The sequence below is a fragment of the Amblyraja radiata genome, chromosome 2 (assembly GCF_010909765.2).
Source record: "Amblyraja radiata isolate CabotCenter1 chromosome 2, sAmbRad1.1.pri, whole genome shotgun sequence".
NCBI lineage: Eukaryota > Metazoa > Chordata > Chondrichthyes > Rajiformes > Rajidae > Amblyraja > Amblyraja radiata.
Genome location: NC_045957.1, coordinates 105,873,871 through 105,892,489, shown reverse-complemented (window position 1 = coordinate 105,892,489; position 18,619 = coordinate 105,873,871). Strand labels below are relative to the sequence as shown.

At 45.1% G+C, this 18,619-nt stretch overlaps 1 protein-coding gene across 2 annotated transcripts in view; it reads right to left on the bottom strand.

Moving 5' to 3' along the window:
* Window positions 1-18,619, bottom strand: part of itga8 (integrin subunit alpha 8) — a 256,311-nt gene that overhangs the window by 44,712 nt on the left and 192,980 nt on the right. For both annotated transcript variants that reach the window (XM_033012781.1, XM_033012773.1), the window contains exon 26: window positions 6,154-6,279. In XM_033012781.1, the coding sequence (XP_032868672.1) occupies window positions 6,154-6,279 (126 nt within the window). The remainder of the gene's footprint in view (window positions 1-6,153; window positions 6,280-18,619) is intronic.

The following is an 18,619-nucleotide window of genomic DNA, read 5'->3' as shown; positions in this document are numbered from 1 at the left end:
TACTGCTCACAGTTGACTATGCAAACCTGCTCCTTCTCGACCTCAGCGCAGCATTTGATACTGTCGACCACACCATCTTAATTGTCCGTCTCCAGTATGGGATTGGTATTGATGGCACTGCCCTGAGCTGGTTCATCTCCTACCTCAAAGGTAGGAGTTTCTCCACTAACATAGGCAACTCTTTCTCCTCCCCAGCTAGCCTCTGCTGTGGGGTTCCACAAGTTTCCATCCTTGGCCCCATTCTCTTCTCCCTGTATATTCTCCCCTCAGGCCTAGTCATTGAAAGGCACGGCATCTCCTTCCATTGCTACGCAGGCGATACACAACTCTATCTCCCCCTGAAGCCCAAAAACCAATCAAATCTGCTTAACCTTATCCGCTGCCTCGAGGATATAAAGTGCTGGATGGCCCAAAACTTCCTCCAACTAAACGAGAGTAAGTCTGAGGTCATCCTTCTCGGCCCCTCGGACTCAATCAAAATGATAGCAGGCAGCCTTGGAAGCCTTACCCCACTACTCAAACCTCACGTCAAAAACCTTGGCGTGATATTTGACTCAGCATTGAAATTTGACAAACAAGTCAATGCCGTGGTAGAAAAAACATGGAAACATAGAAAATAGGTGCAGGAGTAGGGCCATTTGAGCCTGCACCGCCATTCAATATGATCATGGCTGATCATCCAACTCAGTATCCTCTACCTGCCTTCTCTCCATACCCCCTGATCCCTTTAGCCACAAGGGCCACATCTAACTCCCTCTTAAATATAGCCAATGAACTGCCCTCAACTATCTTCTGTGGCAGAGAGTTCCAGAGATTCACCACTCTCTGTGTGAAAAATGTTTTTCTCATCTCGGTCCTACTGGATTTCCCCTTTATCCTTAAACTGTGACCCCTTGTCCTGGACTTCCCCAACATTGGGAACAATCTTCCTGCATCTAGCCTGTCCAACCCCTTAAGAATTTTGTAAGTTTCTATAAGATCCCCCCTCAATCTTCTAAATTCTAGCGAGTACAAGCCGAGTCTATCCAGTCTTTCTTCATATGAAAGTCCTGACATCCCAGGAATCAGTCTGGTGAACCTTCTCTGTACTCCCTCTATGGCAAGAATGTCTTTCCTCAGATTTGGAGACCAAAACTGTACGCAATACTCCAGGTGTGGTCTCACCAATACCCTGTACAACTGCAGTAGAACCTCCCTGCTCCTATACTCAAAGTTAGCTTCTTTCAGCTTCGGACGATAGCTAAAATAAAACAATTCCTCCAGTTTGATGACCTCGAAAAGATCATCCACACATTTATCTCCTTCCACCTAGATTACTGCAACTCCCTCTGCACTGGCATCAGCCAATCTTCCCTGTCCCGCCTGCAACTGGTCCAAAACGCACAGCGAGACTCCTGACAGGCACCCGAAAAATGGACCACATCACCCCGATCCTGGCTCAGGGGTGACCGCGCCTTTGCGGATGCAGCTCCTAGACTGTGGAACAGCATCCCTCTTCCCATCAGAACTGCCCCTCCATCGACTCCTTTAAGTCAAGACTTAAAACTCATCTCTACTCCCAAGCCTTTCTTGACGTCCTCTGATCGAGGGCTATATGTATGTAGTGATGTTTGTATTTAATCTATGAACCACTGTTGTATAATGTTAGTACCTCCACCAATGTAAAGCACTTTGCCCAACGAGAGTTGTTTTTTAAATGTGCTATATAAATAAAAGTGACTTGACTTGACTTGAAGCTCAGCAATGCCTTAGGTTCCTGACCACTTTGTCCACTGTTATACTCAGCACTATGATCAGGGATAGAGTCATGGAGTCATAGAGCATGGACCAGGCCCCTCAGCCCAACTCATCCATGCTAACTATAATGCCCATCTACGCTAGTCCAATTTGCCTGCATGTAACCCATATCCATAAAACCCTTTCCTATCCATGTACCTCCACATGTCTTTTTAACATCATCATTGTACCTGCCTCAAATCACTTCCACTGGCAGCTCACAACTTTTGTGTGAAAAAGTTACCCCTCAAGTTCCTACAAAATCATTCCCTGTAAGCTCTGAGGATGGTGTCCTCTAGAACAAGACTCAAAACCATGACTCTCAACTATACACCAGCAAAGTCCTGATCACTTGAACAGGGCTGTAAACCTGATAGGGAGTGTAAGTGCAATGGCTTGATTTTTGCATCTTTATAATTATTAATAATATATGGATTGCTATATCAGGTAAACTTGTTTTTAATTAAAATGTAAAACAGTACAGCACAGGAACAAAGCCTTTGCCAACAATGTTTGTGCTGAACATGATGCCAGGATAAACTAATCTCATCTCCATATCATTCAATTCCCTGCATATCCATGTGCCTAACCAATATACAGTGTTTGAAAGTGTCTATTAAAAGGTTTCTTCATTTGAATTATTTTAAATTTTAATTGTTGAATTATTTTCCCACTGTTTTTAAACAACTCAGATAATTGGTGCCATTTAGAAACAGTGGCAAGGACTCTAACAGTAGTCAGCTGTCAAACAAGCAGTGGGATGGTTGGGGGAGGGGTCTCTGGATCTGCTAGCTGAGGCCTTAGAGTCAGAGAGTCAAAGAGGAATACAGTGTGGAAACGGGCCTTTCGCCCACACCGACCAACAATGGCCTATCTACCCTCATACCACTTGCCTGCGCTTGGTCCATAACCCTCCGAACCTGTCCTACCCATGTACCTGTCCAACTGTTTCTTAAACGATGGGATAGTCCCAGCCTCAACTACCTCCTCTGGCAGCTCGTTCCATACACCCACCACCCTCTGTGTGAAAAGGTTACCCCTCGGATTCCAATTAAATCTTTTCCCCTTAACCTTGAACCTATGTCCTCTGGTCCTCGATTCCCCTACCCAGGTAAAAGACTCTGTGCATCTACCCAATCTATTCCTCTCATGATTTTGGATACCTCTATAAGATCTCCCCTCATCCTCGTACGCTCCATGGAATAGAGCCTACTGAACCTCTCACAAAAGCTCACAACCTCTAGTCCAACATCCTCAGAAATCTTTTCTGAACCCTTTCAAGCGTGACAATATCTTTCCTATAACATGGTACCCAGAACTGAACACAATATTCTAAATGCGGTCTCACCAACATCTTATACAACTGCAACATGACCTCCCAACTTCTATACTTATTGCCGATCAGGCCTGCTAAAGATTTCGTCACTTTTAGTGATGAGTTCGTACAGCAGACTGGCCACGTTGAACGTGATCTGGCCCGTGGCAACCAATTAAATGTGTCTTCAAACAAAAGAAAGTTTGCCTGCTTTTTATGGTCAAACCACAGAATCTCACCTATAGATCTAAACTTTGTAAGATTTAACTATTAATTAAAACAACATACAATTTGACTGAACATTTCACAACACATCTTCATTAGTTGTGTCTATATTACTTTCAGTAAATTTGGTGGGTTGCTTGATGAGGAGGTCAGAGATTATACAGCATAAAAACAGGCCCTTCAGCCACCACGTCCATTCTAACTATCGTGCCTATCTATAATCCCACTTCCCTCTATTAATTCTGTACTGATCTATGCTTTGCTCATTCATGTACCAGATGGCTCTTTCATGTTGTTATAACTGTTCCTGCCTCCACCACTTCTTGAAGCTGCTCATTCTGGATACCAACTACTCTTTGTGTGAAAAAACTATACGCTCAGGTCCCCAATATACCTCTTCTCTCTCACCTTAAACCTATGCCCTCTCACTTTGGACATTCCGACCATGGACACAAACAGGCTTTCTATCTTATCTATGCCTCTTTAAATTAAAAAAAAAATATAGAACAGACCAATACAGATGCAGGCCCTTTGGTCCAAAATAGCTGTACTGGATATGATGCCAAACAAACTAATCGCGTTTGCTAAAAATGGTCTGTATCCATATATTCCCTGCCTATTTATATGCTTGTCTAAATGTCTCTTAAATATCACTCTCACCTCTGCTTCCACCACCTTCCCTGGCAATACATTTCCAGACACTTACCATTGTGTGTAAAATAATTTGCCTCGCAAATCTTTAAACTTTTCCCCTCTCACCTCTTAATGTTTTGCCCTCTTTTTGACATTTCCAGCCTTGGAAAAAACAGCACTAACCATCTACACTATCTTTGCCTCTGATCGTTTTATAAATTCCTATCAGGTCACCCCTCAACCTCCAATGTTCCAGGGAAAACAATCCAAACTTGTCCATCCGCTCACTATAGTCAATACTCTCCGATGCAGGTAACATGCTCTTTCACACCACTTCCACTCTCTCTCCAAAGCCACCACATCCTACCTTGATGCAACAACCAGAACTGCACATAATATCTTCTATATTCCTAAAGGTTTGATCTTGACCACTTCCTGTTGTTCTGTATATTGATTTTAGAAAAAACGCTGCCACTTACGGCCGTAATTTTTGGCCATTTTACTCAGAGTCCCCCTCCGCTGCACAGGACAAGTGGATTTTTCCCATCGATAAAAAATAAAAGAGTTATTAGTGTTTAAAATTTTTTAAGATTCTCTCTCATGAAGGCCATGCCCCTTCCGGAGGGACTATAAAACCCGGAAGTGTTGAGTGTCTCAGTCAGTCTCTGCAAGATGGGGGAGCGAGAGGGTCACGTCTCTCAGTCTGAGCTGTGAATAACACTGAACACATGTCTATTAAACTGTGAGTGGTTTTACTGATTTGTCAGTGCCCTTAATGTGGTTTGAAAATATAGTTTGGAAATGCTAAAGCTGTGTTGCATTTGGATTGGAAATGCTAAAGCTGTGTTGGCTTTGGTTTGAAAATGCTAAAGCTGTGTTGCCTTTGGTCTGGAAATGCTAAAGCTGTGTTGCCTATGGTGTGGAAATGCTTAAGCTGTGTTGCCTATGGTTTGGAAATGCTAAAGCTGTCTTGCCTAATTAAAGTTGCCTTGCCTAATTAAAGTTGCCTTGCCTAATTAAAGTTGCCTTGCCTTCTACATAATTAAATGTCTAATCTTGACCACTTCCTGTTTGCGCTTTATATTGATTTTAGAAAAACGCTACCATGTACGGCTGTGATTTTTGGCCATCTTACTCAGAGTCCCCCTCCGCTCATCAGGTGCCGAGGATTTTTCCCATCGATGAAAAATAAGAGTTATTAGTGTTTAAAAAATGTTGAGATTCTCTCTCCTGTCAATCATGCCATGAAGGCCAAGCCCCTTCTGGTGGGAGGGGGGGAAGGACTATAAAACCCAGAAGTGTGGGCGTGGCTCAGTCTGCAAGATGGAGTAGGGAGAGGTCACGACTCGCTGTCTTTAGTGGCCTTGCACCCTGCTTGAAATGGTATGAAACTGCACTTGAATTTGGTGGCCTTGCACCCTGCTTTAAATAGAATTTCAAGGAATAGCCGTGAGTCAACTGCCAGCCCACCAGCTGTGAGTGAGTGAGCTGCCAGCACAACAGGCTTGAGTGACTGAGCCGCCAGCCCAAGAATCCATTCGGCCCACAATGTCCATACTAGCCCTCTGGAAACCAGTCCCGTCAGCCCACAACACCCATACTAGCGCTCCAGAAAGCCCCCCCCCCCCCCCACTGGTGGAGAGGTGGAATATTGCGTTGGGGGACCAGCTCTCTCGTGTGATGCTGGGACCCAATGGGTCCCACTTAATCTAGTATATACCTTTATCATATCATATCTTGGCCTCCTTTGCTCCAGGAAAAACAGACCCAGCCTACTCAATCTCTCCTGATAAACCATACCCTCAAGTCCATGCGCTCTCATGAATACTTTCTGTACCCTCTCTAGCTTAATCATATCCTTCCTCTAGGGTGGTGACCAGAACTGCAGTGAGACCTAACCAACATTTTGTACAATCATAACACAATGATCCCACTCTAGTGGTCAGCTGCAGTTCATTTACAGTAGGCAGCTAAAAAATACCATTAGCATAATAGATATGCAAGGGTTGAATTGTTGACCACAATCTGCTGAGAACAGCACAATGTAGTAAACAGAATCAAATCATTAAATGCTGGAGGGTGATTCCAACTTGGTTCCCATATGCTGCTGTTGGGAGCGCACAATAGATACAGGAAAATGCATGTTCTAGAAGGATGAATGAAGGAAAATGATTTCTCAACCATTAGTCACGCTCATTCCTTACCAGAATTCTTGCACGATCATGCTTTAACGGCTGTGGTAACCTCACTTCTCGCCTTGTGATGTGATGTGTAGTTGTAGAAGAGTCTCGCAAAGGGATAGGCTCCCCAACAGCTGGCGGGTCAGTAGTCTGCAATCAGAAAAACGATACACCTTGAGAATAACCTGAGCAATGACCAGGAAAGCTATGAAACTCTACCGCTTTGGTAGGCATGCTTCAGATTTAGCAGCTTCGGTTCCTGTAAATTCAATCAGTCGACTGAAATTTTGCTAGCCCTTGCTGTCTCCTCCCCTTCCTTAACCCTCTAGCTGACTCCTCCCACCCTCCCATCCGCCCGCCCTCGGGCTCCTCCCCCTCCTCCCCTTTTCCTTCTTTCACCCACCCCCCATCAGTCTGAAGAAGGGTTTCGGCCCGAAACGTCGCCTATTTCCTTCGCTCCATAGATGCTGCTGCACCCGCTGAGTTTCCCCAGCAATTTTGTGTACCGACTGAAACTGTCACACCAGTTAATCTCGTCCAGTGGTCTGAAAACATAGGAACATATCGCACAGCTTGCTGCTATCCATCATCCACTTTAATACGTTAATGCATCATAGTATGTTAACCTTTGGGTTCCTGCCAAAAAAACTGTAATGCCAAATGGTTACATCTTTTAGAATACGTTTCTGCTGGAGCAAAATGCTTCACCTCAACATATATGGTCAGAATTTGCTGTAAAAATAACTCAGTGAAGCCAATTAGTTTAGTTTAGTTTAGTTTAGGTTAGAGATACGGCATGGAAACAAGCCCTTTGGCCCACCGAGTCCGCACCGACCAGTGATCACCTCTACATTAGTTCTAGTCTTACTCGTTAGGAACAATTTACAGAAGCCAATTAACCTAAAAACCTGCACGTCTTTGGAATGTGGGAGGAAACCGGAGCACCCGCGGCAAACCTACAGGGAGATCATACAAACTCTGTACCTACAGATCTCATAACAATCAAACCAGGTCTCTGGCATTGTGAAGCAGCAACTCTACCGCCACGCCACTGTGCCGAATTGTATTCACAGTTACTTGTGATTAAATAGCAATTCCATCTCCAGGCAAGGAGCACATTCATAGTGGACATGCTACACATGTTTGAGTTGATATCTCTTTGTGAGGTCCTCGTGTTGGCCTTTTCCGTTAGGTACATGCTATAATAACTTATGAATTGCTCATTAAACTAATTTTCATAAATTAAACTTGTCATTAGAAGTAAAGGAAGCCCTCTAAAGATGTAATGTGAAAATAACTACCAATTATGCTCATTGACATAGACAATTAAATATTACTTTAATTCCATCTTTCCTTCAAGCTTTAGAGGATTGTGGCTTAAAAATTCAATTTTTATACATTACTTCTTAACATTTCCTCTTTGAATATTTTCTCTCTTTATATATGCATTCCTTCCTCCAACATTTTAATTATTCCTTCAAAACTTGAGTTGACATTGACTCACCAGATTCCTTCCTCTGTTCATTTCCTAATCCCTAGACCAATGAAGGATCAAAATGCAGATGTGGTCAGGTGCCAAGTGCCCCTTGCTTCTGCTGAGTTCTTATCAGTTGTGCTTTTAGCAGTGTTCATACCAAAACTGATGGATATACTGTTAAAGTAAATGCTGGACCATAGCTTTATCTCACCTCTATGCAATTTCTACCTGACATTCTTCTTCAAACTTGATTCACATTAATTGTGGGAGGAGGACCTTGATAAAGTTTCCATTTTAGGCTTATTATTGTCTAATTACCAAGGGACAGTGAAAAGCTGTTTTGACATGCTATGCAAACAGATCAGATGTACCACATATAAATACAATCAAGTCAAATAGATAGAGCAAAGGGAAAGATACGGAGTGCAGAATATAGTTCTCGGCATTGTGGGGCATTGTGTCTCATCAGTTCCATAGACAAAGTCCAATGTCCCCAATGGGGTAGCGGTGAATTGGACAGTAGCCTAGTTTATGGAAAGGCCATTCAGAAGTCTGATTGTAGCAGGGAGAAGAAGGAATAACTGGTGTAAGACAAATCTTTGATTATGTTTGCTGCTTTACCGAGGCAGCATGAATTGTAGATGGCGTCTACAGTGGGAAGTCTGGTTTGAATGATGGACTGGGCTACATCTACAACTCTGCAATTTATTGTGGTCTTGGGCAGAGCTGTTCCCAAACCAAGCTGTGATGCAACCTGACAGTATGCTTTCTATGGTGCATCTGTAAAAATTTGCAAGAGTTATTGGAGACGTGCCAAATTTCTTCAGTCTCCTCAGGAAGTTGGTGCTCTGCCTTGACTGTCGCATCAATGTGATTGGTCCATGACTGACCATTGGTCATATTAACACCAAGGAACTTGAGCTCTCAACCATTTCCACTTCAGCACCATGTTGATTGAGGCATATACTCGTCCGTGCTTCCACAAGTCAGTAACTAGCTCTTTCATCTTGCTGACATTGTGGGAAAGGTTATTGTCCTGACACCAAGTCACAAGGTTCTCTGTCTCCTTCCTGTACTCCATCTCATCATTGTCCATGATTCGGCCCACCACAGTGGCGTTATCTGTCACCTTGTAGATATAATTAGCGCTGAATATGGTTGCAGAATCGTGAGTGTTTAAGGAGTATAGTGACTATTATTTTTGAACACGTTAAAAGCTCCAAGAAGCTTCTGTGAAGAAACTAAAAGAGTACGATCCTTCTTTCTGAAGTATCAATAAATGAGCAGGGCTCATGGTTGGTAATTCCAAAGAGCATACTTTCTTAGTTTGTCTACTTGTAATATACTTTCTGAATTCAATGAATGGACACTCAGAGACCATTATCTCTACTAATTCCAGCTATTTATGTTTGATAGGAAACACAGTCTATATTTTTAACTGTTCCGTTTTGCTTCAACCAGGAATCTTCTCAATCTAATCAGAAATGTGGACGTGTTTCAAATGTGGCAGAAAATCCAGGTGGAAAGGGAAACAAATTCTGCACCAGGATATGGCTGGGAGATTTTAATTTTAGTTTAGTTTAGAGATTCAACAGTCCCTTTGGCCCACCCAGTCCGTGCCGACCAGCAATCCGCGCACACTAAAACTATCCTACACACACTAGGGAGTAGGGACAATTTACAATTTCATCAAGCCAATTAACCTACAAACTAGTGCGTCTTTGGAATGTGGGAGGAAACCAGAGCTCCCGGAGAAACCCCATGCAGATCACAGGGAGAACGTACGAACTCCGTACCAGCAGCACCCAAAGTCTAGAATCGAACCCGGGTCTCTGGCGCTGTAAGGCACCAACTCTACCGTTGCGCCACCGTGCCGCCCTTTGTGCTGATTAGGAAGGTTAGCTTGCTTTGGCTGAAGACCCTGTACCTGTGCTGTACCAATCTGTTTGCATTAAAACAGAACACCACTGACTTTAAGGAAATGTAAGTTTCCCTATACTTAAACCTTCTTCTCAGAGGTGTTCCTCTCCAGTCATATGAATGCATTAGTTTCGCTTTGCCATGTCTAGCCTAGCAGAGTCTCTGCAGACAAGGTCTCCAGTGTAGCTACTGGGTTAGAAAGGTCAAACCCCACCACTGGATGCTAAGTCAAACTTGACAACGCAGGCCAGACGATGCCAACAAAACTGAGCCAGAAAGGTTGTATCCCCTGCACTTCTGCACGGGCCCTGAATTTCCTGCCATTAAGGGAATTTTGGATTAAATTGCTAGCATTTCCCCAGCTAGTTTCAGTTCCTATTAAAAATTCACTTGAAAACACCTCTCTAATCATACCCAGGATCTTTCCATATATTTTTGTGTTTAGTTTAGTTTAGAGAAGCAGCGCAGTAACTGGCCCTTCGGCCCACCGAGTCCGTGCCAACCAGCAATCCCCAAACACACTACCTTACACACTAGGGACAATTTACAATTTTTACTGAAGCCATTTAACCTCCAAACCTGTACAATTTTCAAATGTAGGAGGAAACCGGAGCTCCCGGAGAGAAAATATGCGGTCACATTGAGAACGTACAAACCCTGTACAGACAACACCCGTAGTCAGGATCGAACCCGGGTGTGGTAGGAGGGAGAAAGCTGGAAGGGAGTAGAGGCAGGACAAAGCCAGGCAATTAATAGATGGAAGGTACACAAAATTGCTGGGGAAACTCAGCGGGTGCAGCAGCATCTATGGAGCGAAGGAAATAGGCGACGTTTCGGGCCGAAACCCTTCTTCAGACTCTTCAGCGAACATTTCCTTCGCTCCATAGATGCTGCTGCACCCGCTGAGTTTCCCCAGCAATTTTGTGTACCTTCGATATTCCAGCATCTGCAGTTCCCTTTTGAACAATTAATAGATGGATACTTGTGAGGGGTTGGACAAAGGCAGATGGTTGGACAAAGGCCAGAAATGAAAAGAGAGTAGTGGGACGAAAGGATTGAAGAGTTGCAAATTATGAAGCTAATGTAGGTGGAAGGGGGTGGGAGAAAGGGGAGTAGTATAGGTCGTTATCCTAAAATTGGAGTATTCAATGCTCATACCGTTGGGTTGCAAGCTACCCAAGTGGAATATGAGGTGCTGTTTCTGCAGTCCCTGGATGGAGGTGAGGGAGGAGGCATAGAGACAGGTGTTACATCTCCTGTGGTAAGGGGGTGGTTTGGGTGGGACGAGATGAGTGAACCAAGGAGCTGCAGACGGAGTTTGATCTTCCTCTCCTTCTCTCTCTCTCCCCCCCCCACCCCCCCAACATGGAACAAGGATAGAGTTCCCCCGGAACTCATCATTCACCCCGCCAGCCACCGCATCCAACATATCATTCGACAACTGCATGAGATTTGTTTTTGTTTCAGATTCCATCATCTGCAGTTTAGTTTTTTTTCTCTTGCTTTTCTCAGCTAGACTCTCAGCTATGTTAATGTTTGCCAGTCACTTGCAGTCTACCAAGTGGCCACCATCTGATAGCTGAGGTTCTTTTTACATCTGACGAGTCAGGAGGAGCAGAAACATTCCTTCAACCCTCAAGGGCTGCTTTCAACTCATAATGAACTAGCTTGTATTCAAGTCCTTCCACTCCAACCACAGGATATCCCTCAGGCACTGCAAGTACTCTTGCATTGATTTTACTTTTAAATGAGCCTTTAAATGCCTTTGGGAAATAATGCCTCCTGCACTGATGAGATGATGGAAATGTCATCCAAATAATGTCAAACATAGAAACATAGAAATTAGGTGCAGGAGTAGGCCATTCGGCCTTTCGAGCCTGCACCGCCATTCAATATGATCATGGCTGATCATCCAACTCAGTATCCCGTACCTGCCTTCTCTCCATACCCTCTGATCCCCTTAGCCACAAGGGCCACATCTAACTCCCTCTTAAATATAGCCAATGAACTGGCCTCGACTACCCTCTGTGGCAGGGAGTTCCAGAGATTCACCACTCTCTGTGTGAAAAAAGTTTTTCTCATCTCGGTTTTAAAGGATTTCCCCCTTATCCTTAAGCTGTGACCCCTTGTCCTGGACTTCCCCAACATCGGGAGCAATCTTCCTGCATCTAGCCTGTCCAACCCCTTAAGAATTTTGTACGTTTCTATAAGATCCCCTCTCAATCTCCTAAATTCTAGAGAGTATAAACCAAGTCTATCCAGTCTTTCTTCATAAGACAGTCCTGACATCCCAGGAATCAGTCTGGTGAACCTTCTCTGCACTCCCTCTATGGCAATAATGTCCTTCCTCAGATTTGGATCGGTGCGTTGTCAGCTGACCACAATCCTTGCACTCTGCCAATCTCCAAATGATCTCTGGGGGCAAGGCACAGAGGCAGATTACATAAAAACAAGAAACTGGAGCATGACTAAGTTGCCATTCAGTGAGATCATGGTGAATGTTGAACTCAACACCATTTTGCCATACTCCCCTCCATATCTCTTGTAGTTCAGTATCTGTCCACCACTGCCTTGATTATATTGAATGACTGCACTCCATAAGTCTCCAAAGTAAAGACTTCAAAACAGTTACGACTCGGAGAAAAAATAATTCTGCAGGTTCATTGGGGATATTGTATAAAAAGAATGCCGGGTAGAGTCGAAAGAAAGTCCAAGAGGCAGCAGCAAAGCCGTACCAGGTAGAGTTGGTGTGACCAATTTGTGAGGAGCCGTGAGATCCAGTGCTACTGTTGAGGTTGAAGTAAGTAAGTAAGTTAGTAAGTAAGTACGTTTATTGGCCAAGTATTCACATACAAGGAATTTGCCTTGGTGCTCCGCCCACAAGTAACAACATGACATACAGTGACAGTTACGAATGACTCAGAAAACACTAAACATTAATAATAATAAAACATTAATGATAAAACACCATTGATCAAGCATGTGAACCAACAAAATACCAGATCAAAGGGAGGTTACAGATTTTTGGCTATTGAGTAGAGCAACTACTCGTGGATAAAAACTGTTTTTATGCCTGGCTGTGGCAGCTTTGGCAGTCTGGAGTCGCCTTCCAGAGGGAAGTGATTCAAAGAGATTGTGGCCAGGGTGAGAGGGGTCAGAGATTACCTTGCCCGCTCGCTTCCTGGCCCTTGCAGTGTACAGTTCATCAATGGAGGGAAGGTTGCAGCCAATAACCTTCTCTGCTGATCGGACAATTCGCTGCAGCCTCCAGGTGTCGTGCTTGGTGGCTGAGCCAAACCAGACCATGATGGAGAAGGTGACAACAGACTCTATGATGGCCATGTAGAATTGGACCATCATTGCCTGTGGCAGATTGTGCTCCCTCAGCTGCTGTAGGAAGCACATCATCTGTTGTGCCTTTTTGACTGTGGAGTCGATGGTAGCCCCCCACTTAAGGTCCTTGGAGATGATGGTTCCCAGGAGCTTAAAAGACTCCACAGATGTGACTGTGGTGTTGTTGATGATGAGTGGGGTGAGGACAGGGGGAGCTCTCCTAAAGTCTACAATCAATTCCATTGTCTTAAGAGCATTGAGCTCCAGGTTGTTGCGATCACACCAGGATGCCAGCTGTGACACTTCCTGTCTGTAGGCAGATTCCTCCCCATCCTGGATCAGTCCAATCAGGGTTGTGTCGTCCGCAAACTTGAGAAGCTTGACAGAGGTATCTGTGGAGGTGCAGTCATTGGTGTAAAGAGAGAAGAGGAGAGAGTACGCAGCCTCGCAGTGTTCCTATGCTGAGTGTTTGCGGGTCTAAGATGTGCTTTCCCAGCCTCACATGCTGCTTCCTGGCTGTCAGGAAGCTGGTGATCCACCGACAGAGGGGTTCAGGCACAGTCAACTCAGAAAGTTTGGAGTGTAGTAGCTCTGGCACAATGGTGTTGAATGCAGAGCTAAAATCAACAAACAGGATCCTCGCATCCTGGCGGTCTAGGTGCTGTAGGATGAAGTGCAGGCCCAGGTTGACTGCATCATCCACAGATCTATTGGCCCGATATGCAAACTGCATAGGATCCAGCAGGGGGATTGTGATATTTTTCAGCTTGGCCAGCACAAGCCTTTCGGGTATCTTCATGACTACAGTGCGACAGTGTTGGGGCTTTGGTGAGTGTTAGGTTTTGGTGAGCGAGGGTTTTGGTGAGCGAGAGTTTTGGTGATTGCAGATTTTGGCGATCGCGAGTATTGGTGTGGGAGTATCGGTGAGCGTGTATTGGTGAGCACGGGTTTTGGTGATCACGAGCTTTCGCGAGTGTGAGTTTTGAAGACCACGTGTTTTGGTGAACGTGGACGATGAGCATGAGTTTTGGTGAGTGCAGGTTTTGCTGTCCATTGCCTTTGGCAAGCATTGGACTTTGGTGAGTATAGGCTATGGCAAGGAGCATGAGTAGTGATCTGGTAAGGTTTCTTTCTTCTTTGTCCTGGTGGAAGGGTATGTATACAATGCTAGCACAGTGGATGCTCCTCCTGTAGTACATGAGAGATCGAGGACATTTCTAATGTGTTGAGTGACATCATCTGAGGGATGCATCTCCTGACTGCAGGGAGCAGCTGGAACTGTGGTTAGACTCGCTATGGAGCTTCCAGGATATTGAAAATGTCATAGCTACTATGCGAGCAAGTTATTCGTGATACAGGTATAGAAAGATTATGGGTGAACACCAGGAAGGGCAACAAGTGCAGACAGGTGGGTGTCCCCTGTGGACATTCCCCTCTTAAACAGGTATAAAATGTTAGTCTGGTTAATATTAGATTTAGATTAGATTCAATGTTATTGTTATTGCACTTTTCAGTGCAACAAAATGGTTTAGCCTGCAGACATAACATAGAATAAATAACAAAAATACACACAAAAAGTCCCAAAGTCCTTGTCTCTTCCCTCCTTGCTCTCCCTCTGCGCTGAGGTGATCCAAGCCTCTGATGTTATGACCCCGCCGGGTGATGGTAAGTAGTCAGTCCCGTGGCTGAGTCCGAGCTCCGCGAACGGGCCAGTTCAAACTCCGCGGCCCGGGGCGGTCGAAGCTGCCGCCCTCTAGTCCAGCGGACGAAGCTGTTGTTGTGGGAGCTCCGGAAAACAGGTCCCCAACCTGTGACCTGCGAGCTCCCGACGATGTCGTCCACTGGCCCGCTGCCGAGCCTCCGAGGCTCCAAATTAATCACTGATAATTGATTCATTGTATACGTATTATTGTGTTATTGTGTTTATTGTGCCTGTAAAGCTGCAGCATATAGGAATTACATTGTTTCGGTCCTGGTGTTTTTAAACACTCTTGACTATTGACAGTAATATCTTCATAAATGTAGGCACAAACAACTAGATATGCTTGTTTAAAAAAGGCACAGTGCTGGAGTTGTCCAGCACTTTATACCTTCATAAATGTTGAGCGAAGCTCATTAAGCAATATTCTATCATACTCCCAACAAAGCTACGTTGGAGTAATGACAGAAAATTGAGAACATTTAGAACTGTATGATTTTTACCCATGAGCAACAAAGAGAATTGTTTGTAAAATGTTAAACCATTATTGGGATATTTGCATCCAGGTTGGTGTTTCCATGAATTTTGGTCATAAGGTTATGAAATTACAGGCTCAGATTAGTTAAGAATAACTTCTCCCAGAACACCCAATTGATTTACAGTAATTAAAACCTTGAAATCATTTAAGAGATCGTTGGTTATTATACAATATGTAGAAAATAATGTATTTTGCTGAATAAATAATCGAAATGGATTTCCACACTTTTATTGGGAACTAGACCAAGTGGGACCCGTTGGGTGGGGGGGCGCAGCGTCACAGGGGAGGGCTGGTCCCCGCACGCAATACCCCACCACTCGCCCATAGGTCCCAATACTTACCACTCCCAGAGAGGAAGGGGTCGGGGGGAAGAGAGGGAGGGGGGTAGAGAGGGAGAGGGAGGGTAGAGAGGGAGGGGTGGTGGGAGAGGGGTTAGTGAGGGAGGGGGTAGAGAGGGAGAGGGAGGGGAGGGGGGAACGGGATAGTGAGGGAGAGGTGCAGAGAGGGAGGGGGGTAGAGACCCCACGCCATTTCCCTCCTCCTCATTTCCCTCATCCTCCTCCCCTCACTCCCATTCCCTGCTGCTGCACCTACCCAAGTCTTAGAGCAGCGCCAGGGGCTTGGTTCCACCGGCGGCTTCTTTCTCGGCCCCAGGCTCGGCCCTCACTCCAGCTCCAGCACCACCTGCCCAGGCCCAGACAAGAGCGAGACGGCAGGCAGGCTTGGGCGGGCATGGACTCGAGGAGCCAAGGACCCGAGGACTGTGACTGGGCCAGGCAAAAAGGTGGTGGGGGGGGGGTAATTTTTCAGAAAATTCTAGCTTATGACGTCATTCTTTTTTTTTTGGCAAAACGGTTGAATCTGGGATGTGTTTAAAATTTCAATTATCAATAACCTTTATAAATAACTTTGGGAATATAGGTGGAAATGTGACGGGAATACGTTTATCACCTCCACAGGAAAAAAAGTGAGTACAATATGTGAAAATGGGAAGGCTGTGGCCGATTGTTTGTAAGGAAATCAGAATCAAGCAGATTAGGCCCAGATGACACACACACACACACAGCTACACACACACACACATACAGCTACACACACACACACAGCTACACACACAGCCGCTCACACACAGCCGCACACACACAGCCACATACACACAGCCGCACACACACAGCCGCACACACACACACACACACACACACAGCCACAAAGAGAATTTTGGTATAATACTAGACCAAGTGGGACCCGTTGGGTCCCGTCCCCCAACGCGGTAGAGAGGGAGGGGGGTTAGAGAGGGAGGGGCAGCAGAGAGGGAAGGGGGTAGAGAGGAAGATGGGGTAGAGAGGGAGGGGGAGGTGGTAGAGAGGGAGAGGTAGGGGAGTAGAGAGGGAGGGTGGAGGGAGAGGGAGGGAAGTAGAGAGTGAGAGGGGCAGATATGGAGGGGGTAGAGATCCTACCCCATCTCCCTCCTCTTCTCACTCCCATTCCCTGCCCCAGGACCTAACCAGGTCGTAGAGCAATGCCAGAGCCTGGAACTCGGCCTGGTTCTCGTACACAACCCGGCCCGGGCTGTAGACCCAGGCTCTTCCTTGGTTCCAGCAGCAGCTTCCAGCCATCAGCTCGACTGCCGCCTGGGCTCCAGTGCAGGTTCCGACTTCACCATCCCTGACCACGAACTCAGGCTCGTTCTTGGTTCCAGCGGCAGCTTCTTCATCGGCCCCAGTCACGGCCCCATCCCAAGCCCCGTTCTCGGCTCTCACTCTAGCTCGAGCACCAGGCTCGGCTCCAGCCAGGGCCCGTGGCTCCACCCTCGCCACCAGAAGTCGGGTGCCGGCAGCCGCTGCACGAGCGCTGGTTTGGCCCTCCCTCCCGGAGTGTCCCGTGCTGCCTTGCGAGTCCATTGTGATTCGGGGGTTTGTTTTCAAAATGCTTTGTTTTCAACGTTTTTTTGCCTGATTTTAAAACTTTCGACGATTAAAAAGTTTGGAAATATAAGTGGGAATGCAACGGGAAGATGTTTATGGCCTCGACAGGAAAAATGTGAGTAGAATGTGTGAATATGGGAAGGCTGTGGCCTAGCCTTTGGAAGAAAATAGGAATTAACCAGATTGTGCCCAGTTGACACACCCACACACACATATACATACACACAAACAAACAAGTATAATAGTATAATAGTAGATAGATAGATAGATGATTTGAAACTATTTGAAATGGCGCCTCCTTCATTTCATTTTTAGATAATTCTCATGCTATCATCAGATTTTAAACCAAACATGATCATACCTTTGTTACAAGTGCTACATACTTTATTCACAATGGAAGATGTTTCTCATTATATGATTTTGTTTAGGCTGCATTTGGATTATTGCCTGCAGTTCTGGTCGCCCCATTACAGAAAGGATGAGAGGAATTTAGAAGGGTGCAGAAGATGTTTATCAGAATGATGCCTGGACTAAAGGATATTTGCTACAGGGAGAGTTTGGACAGTCTCAGATTGTTTTCCCTGCAATGGTAAAGGCTGAGGGGAGACCTGAGAGAAGGATATAAAATTATGAGAGGCATGATAGGGTAGACAGTGACAACCTTTTTCCCAGGATGAAAATATCAAATATTAGGGCAGCATAGCTTTAAAGTGATAGGGGCAAAGTTTAAAGGAGATGCGTGAGGCAATTTGTTTTACAGGACTTGGTGAGTGCCTGGAACTTGCTGCAGGAGTGGTGATGGGGGTAGATATGATAGTGTCATTTAAGGGGCTTGTGGATAGGAACATGGATATGCAACGAATAGAAGAGGGATGTGGATCATTGCAAGGCAAATAAGAGATGGTCTTGGCATTATATTCAGCACAGACCTTGTGGGCTGAAGGGCCTGTTCCTGTGCTGCGGTGTTCTATGTTCTATGATCATATTACTTGCTGGTTAATGAAAAGCTAAACCTATATTCCCTGTATATATGTACCAGGTCAACCTGGAGCTCATTTTTGGTCTTTATCACTGTAATGATAAACCTTATCTGGGAAAGACAGAGACACGACATTAGGTGGACACTGAGCTGCAATCCCATTCCCCTCTCAATATTTTTCCCAAAGATAATTACTACCCAAATGATAAAGATTAAAAAATCTACTGTGTTACTCCCGTAACTAACTGATATGCATCCACATATCTTATTTCCACTTCACATTTTATTTTAATTTCTTTCGAATATTTATGTTTTCATCTCATAATATATTTGCACATTATTAACGAAGAACATAAGATAAAGGAGACAAGAGAGGATGCAGACGTTGGAATCTGGAGCAAATGATAAACTACTCAAGGAACTTTGTGGGTCAGGCAGCATCTGTGGAGGCAGAGGGATGGTTGATATTTCGGGTGAAGACCCTGCATTATGACTGAGAGTGTTAGAGGTAAACAAGCAGTAAGGGATGCGATAAGAAAAAGGAGCAGGAGTATACCATCCTGGTGCTCAAATCTACTCCGCCATTCAACAGGAGAGCAGCTGAAACAAGGAACTGTAG